Source organism: Salvia hispanica, chromosome 3 (assembly GCF_023119035.1).
Source record: "Salvia hispanica cultivar TCC Black 2014 chromosome 3, UniMelb_Shisp_WGS_1.0, whole genome shotgun sequence".
Classification (NCBI taxonomy): domain Eukaryota; kingdom Viridiplantae; phylum Streptophyta; class Magnoliopsida; order Lamiales; family Lamiaceae; genus Salvia; species Salvia hispanica.
In genome coordinates, this window is record NC_062967.1 from 6,205,071 (window position 1) to 6,211,070 (window position 6,000).

Sequence of the window (6,000 nt, forward strand, 5' to 3'; positions counted from 1 at the left end):
ATTAGTTTATAATTAATCAATGTGTTTAGTGTGTTAAGTTATTAGAATTTTAAATTTATTATATTATTATTATTATTATTTGGCTGTAAATACATGACCATTCAATATTTTCTGGCTTTTCCCCAAACTTTTATTTTTAAATTTAAATATATGAACTTTGAGTTTTTCTGATTTTTCCCCAGAAGATTTAATGTAAAGTTACTTTCTTATAACATGGTTTACTTAATTTTCACATAAAAGAAATATTATTTATGTGAAGTTTAGATGTCCTATTACAACCTAACCCTTAAATATAGACATAAAAAATTTGCATTAGAATTTCTCATAATTGTTGAAAATAAAGGTCCTCAAAAAATAACATCATTTAGATGTCATATTATGACATAGTAATCCTTAAATGTAAAATTAATAAATTTTGTTATCCTCTTTTTTACTCTCGTACACAATCCTCAAAAACAAAACTCTTAAAATAACATCATCTATATGTCATAACATAATCCTAAAATGTAAAATTAATAAATTTCGCCAACCACACAATATGAGAGAGAATCAACACCAACAATAGTGCATTGAACATAATCCTCTTTTTATTTAAAGTTATACGTTTAAATCTAGCTACAAGTCTAGTACTACTATTTCTACTTCACGTTTATTTTTTAAGGTAAAGAAATTCAAGAAGAAAATGCGCACATTTTATTGCTTGTGTTTTAAAAAAGATAGTGACAATAAAAAGGTGGTAACGTTGATGATTTGGCAAATTTTCTGCCCACCATTTGTTCAACAATCTAAAGTGGGATTTACTTAATTTCTCTTAATTTTGTAGTACAAATAAAAACATCTAATGATGCCTGAATTTGTACTACTCCGGCTGTACTAGTACACAATTTCAACTAATTTATTCCTTTTTGCAATGAATTCCAACTATTTCATTGATGGCTTTAAATTCAGGTTCTGTCCATCACAGATCACACTGCATTGCGGTAAAAACCTCATTTTACTGAAATTCATTGAAATTTCAAATTCTAATCACGTGGGAGTGGGAGGTTTTGGGTGTGGAATTCATATCTTTTGTGGGTTTTGCGGTAAATCCAATTTTCATATTGTTCAGTGGAAGAAATCATATATACAGGTAAGAATTCTTTATAAAATTTCATGTTAAATGATTTCTTTCAGTTCTTGAAAAAAAGACTTGCTTTTGTTTGTATTGACATGAATTTCTTTGCCTTTTGTGATTATGATAGGAGATTACTTGCATTTTCCAGTTGTTGATTGTGAAATTGTTGGTATTGAAAGGGAAATGGGGAGTCATGAAAACAGAGAAATTGAGACTGAGAATTTGGGGGAAAATGGAGGGTTGCCAGATGACATGAAGAGGCTTCCTCCATGGGAAAAACAGATTACTATTAGAGGAATGATTGCTGGTTTATTTATTGGAATTATTTATAGTGTTGTGTCGATGAAGCTCAATCTGTCCACTGGGTTGGTGCCAAACCTCAATGTATCAGCTGCTCTTCTTGCATTCGTGTTCATTCGAACATGGACTGAACTGCTCGAAAAGTGTAATTTTACGACAACTCCCTTTACGAGACAGGAGAACACGTTGATCCAGACGTGTGCAGTTGCTTGCTATGCTCTCTCTTATGGAGGTCAGCATCTTTAACACTGGTTTGGTTTTGAATCACATGCTTTTGTTTTGAGCATTTGATTTAGTTTGATTATGGTTTATATATCATGCTTTTGCTTTAAGCATTTCATTTGGTTTTAGTTCATATGTCATGCTTTTTTTTTGCTTTGAACATCTGATTTGATATGATTGATTTGGTTAGCTTTTCTTAGTTGAATAGTAACATTTTGAGTAACATGTTTTGCTCTTTTCTTGAACATTTGATTGATTTGGTTGGCTATATTGTGGCATTAGGTGGCTTTGCATCCTATCTGTTGGGAATGAGTAGGAAGATATACGAGCAGGCGGGAGTCGACACACGGGGGAATTCGCCTGCGAACCTGAAAGAGCCAGCTCTTGATTGGATGATAGGATTCCTGTTTGTTGTTAGCTTTGTTGGTCTGTTAGCATTGGTTCCTCTTAGAAAGGTATGCTGAAACAGTTCCAAGTCCTTCCGTTCGAACAAGTAAGGATCTCTGATTTTTGTTATTGTGACAGGTCATGATCATAGACTACAAGTTACCATACCCGAGTGGAACTGCAACTGCTGTTCTCATCAATGGATTCCACACTGCCAAAGGAAACAAGATGGCCAAGTAGGCCTTCTTTCCTAGAATAAATCGAGTTAGTTCAAGCGTATGTGTATTTAGATTGATCCCGATTTCAGGAAACAGGTCCGTGGATTCGGGAAGGTCTTCTCATTCAGCTTCATGTGGAGCTTCTTCCAATGGTTCTACTCAGGTGGCGATCAATGTGGATTCGCCAATTTCCCCACATTCGGGTTGAAAGCTTGGAAGCAAACGTACGTACGCTGCAAACTCGTACCGTTTTGATCTCGTGAATTGTTTATGCATAGCAACTAATTTGAAACAGCAAAATCCCACAGGTTTTTCTTCGACTTCAGCATGACCTATGTCGGAGCAGGAATGATCTGCTCGCACCTAGTGAACGTGTCTCTGCTTCTTGGAGCCGTGCTCTCGTGGGGCATCATGTGGCCGTTGATAGACCAACGCAAGGGGGATTGGTTCCCAAAAGATATCAAAGAAACCAGCATGAAGAGTCTCAATGGTTACAAAGTATGCAACAGCTAAGAAGTTGTGTACATATTGTCATTTTTCGATTCGATTTCATCATAAAACTATATGTTTTGGCATTCATTTGCAGGTTTTCATTTCAATCTCTCTCATTCTCGGTGATGGCCTTTACAACTTCGTTCAGACGTTGCTCTTCACGTTCCAAAGCATGCGAACGACGTTCAACAAGAAGAATCAGATCTCAGGTGATCAATCAATTTCTCTCTATTTTGGAACAATGTTTATCTGATGTTCAAGAATCTGATCGCTCTGTGTGTTCGTGGCGACAGAATCGGACGACAAGGATCAAAACACGGTAGATATCCGAAGGAACGAGGTGTTCAAGAAGGAGAGCATTCCGCTGTGGGTATCTTGCGTTGGCTATTTGTTATTCTCCGTCGTCTCAACCATAATCATCCCGATGATGTTCCCTCAGCTCAAGTGGTACTACATCGTCGTCGTGTACATCTTCGCGCCATCTCTTAGCTTCTGCAACGCCTACGGGACCGGCCTTACGGACATGAACATGTCGTATAATTATGGCAAGGTTGCCCTGTTCGTCCTCGCGGCTCTGGGCGGGGAGGAGAACGGCGTCGTGGCCGGGATGATCGGGTGCGGCCTCGTGAAGTCGATGGTCTCGATATCGTCAGACCTAATGCACGACATGAAGACCGCGCACCTGACCCTGACCTCCCCCTGCTCGATGCTCATCAGCCAGGCGATCGGGACGGCCATCGGGTGCGTGGTGGCGCCACTCACGTTCTTCCTCTTCTACAAGGCGTTCGATGTGGGGAACCCTAACGGGAGCTACAAGGCACCATACGCGCTGATATATCGGAACATGGCCATTCTCGGCGTGGAAGGGTTCTCGTCTCTGCCTCATCATTGCCTGGAGCTATGCTACGGGTTCTTCGGGTTCGCTGTGTTGGTGAACCTGTTGAGGGACATGGCGCCGGGGAGGGTTGGGAGGTTCGTCCCTCTGCCGATGGCTATGGCGGTTCCGTTCCTGGTCGGGGGGGCGTTCGCAATCGACATGTGCATTGGGAGCTTGGCTGTGTATGTGTGGAATAGAATAAATAGGAAGGAGGCTGGATTGATGGTTCCTGCAATTGCATCAGGTTTAATTTGTGGGGATGGATTGTGGATTTTGCCTTCTTGCCTTCTTGCTTTGGCAAAGATCAATCCACCAATTTGTATGAGTTTCTTTCCTGGGAAAATATCATAGGATTTTAGATGATAGATTGTAGTAGCTAATTGCAAAATTAGAGTGTAATAGATATGGAATAATCAATGTTTTGGCGATGATGGTAGATATAAAAAAATGAAATTCAATCTTCATTTACAAAACATACTAGCTATCTTTTGCTAAAACTCGAGGCACAATGGTATAAGGACTTTACTAAGTGGAGATTTGAATCATACCATCATTCACACATTGGACTATTTATTTGACAACGTTTTCTTAAATCACATGGATCATTGTACCGCAATAAAAACGAATTGACTATTTATTTGACAATGTTTTCTTTAAATCACACGGATCATTGTACCGCAATAAAAACGAATTGACTCTTTAAATTGTAGGAGTAGGACATTAATGGAGGTTGATGTGAATATATTGATGGATTAAGCTGCAAACATAAAGGAGAAAGGAATTGGAAATTGTTGGAATCTATGCTGTCAATGAACTTTGACCAATTATAATTTCAACGAGATATTTAATTTTTGTGAAATTAAATAATATAGCGTCGATCTACGTTCGGAGTAGATGACCGTGGTATATTCATTTTCTCAAATCCGATTCCCGGTGAGTGAGAAATAAGGGATTAAAGTTGTGCAAAATTGCAAACTTAATGAGCTATGAGAGAAGCTTAGGGAATAATTAAGAGAGTTAATTATCCAACATTGGAAGTTACAACCTTATTAAACTAGTATTTAATAAGAAGGATTATTACATGGAATAATTATAGTGGACTAAGATGGGAAGGCGTTCAACACGATTGTTCTCAGCCTTGGGGATAAAGTCCTGCGAGAAGTGGCGAAAGAGACGACCGCTGCAGGTATAATGGCTAAACTGGAAGATCTCTATATCTTACTAAATCGCTTGCAAATAGATTGATTATGAAACAGCGATTGTATTCATATAAGTTCTTGGAGGGAAAGGGGGTGTTAGAACAGTTGGAGGATTTTAGTAAAACCGTCGATGATCTGGAGAATATTGATGTGTCGATTGGTGATGAGGACAAGGCGATTCTGTTATTGAATGCCCTCCCATCAAGTTATGACTAACTTCTTGATGCGATCTTGTTTGGCCGAGAGAAAACCGTGACATTCCTTGAGGTGCAGGCTGCCTTGAGATCTAAGGAGCTGCAGAATATGGAGGCTAGGTCAGATAGCTCAATGTCTGAGAGCTTGAATGTGAAAAAGTTCAAGGGAAAGAAGTTGTTCAAGAAGTTCAATGAGCCTTCCAAGAATGTATCAAATGATCAAAAGGAAACTCGTTCTTGCCACTGGTGCAAGAAACCAAAGCATTTGAAGAAAGATTGCTATGCCTGGAAAAGAAAGCAACAAGAGAATGGTGGCAAGGCAGTGAATTCAACCGAGGAGGTTGAGGAAGATGAGGCTTCAATGACCTTGAATGTTATGGATAAGAAGGAGGATGGATCTTGGAATATGGACTCTGGCTGCAGTTTCCATATGAGCTACAACTTGTCTTGGTTTGAAGACTTAACAAAGATCTTTGGATCTGTTATGTTAGGAAATAATCAAATATGCTTGGTTAAGGGTGTTGGCTCCATCAGATTGAAAGTAGAGGGTGGATACATCCCAGAGGTTAAAAGAAATTTGATATCACTTGGCTCTCTTGAAGGAAAAGGGTGTAAGTTTGTGTCTGAGGTTGGAGTAATGACTGTTAGCAAGTCAGGAAAATTGTTAATGAGAGCAAGAAGAAAGGGTAGTTTGTATTACATGACTGCCACTGTGTTAAAAGCCAATTCAGAGGTGGATTGTGCCCTTGTTACAGAAAGTCTGAGGGTCAGACGTTCTAGGCTTGGTCATCCAACTTTTGGGACTGTGAAAAAGCTGATTAATAGGGGCCTTGTGCTCTGTGATGAAGCTGATGATTATTCAGTGAGATGTGAAGAGTGTGTGTTAGGTAAGGCCAAGAAATTGAGTTACCCGAAAGCCATACACACATGATTATGCACATAGTGACCTATGGGGGCCTGCTCAAGAAAAGTCCATTGGAGGTGGGAGATACTACAT

General features: G+C 39.2%; 1 protein-coding gene across 2 annotated transcripts; it reads left to right on the forward strand.

The window, feature by feature from the left end:
* Positions 1-873: 873 nt before the first annotated feature.
* LOC125216584 (metal-nicotianamine transporter YSL2-like) lies at positions 874-4,074 on the forward strand. Of its 2 annotated transcripts, none has more exons than XM_048118338.1 (8): positions 874-1,129; positions 1,294-1,646; positions 1,919-2,091; positions 2,162-2,259; positions 2,331-2,465; positions 2,550-2,739; positions 2,828-2,942; positions 3,027-4,074. In XM_048118338.1, exons 2-8 carry the CDS (start codon positions 1,298-1,300, stop codon positions 3,959-3,961), a joined length of 1,995 nt encoding a protein of 664 aa, XP_047974295.1. In that variant the 5' UTR covers positions 874-1,129; positions 1,294-1,297; the 3' UTR covers positions 3,962-4,074. The 2 variants fall into 2 exon arrangements, with proteins under 2 accessions (XP_047974295.1, XP_047974294.1); XM_048118337.1 differs by having other exon boundaries at positions 876-1,129; positions 1,242-1,646.
* Positions 4,075-6,000: the final 1,926 nt, after the last annotated feature.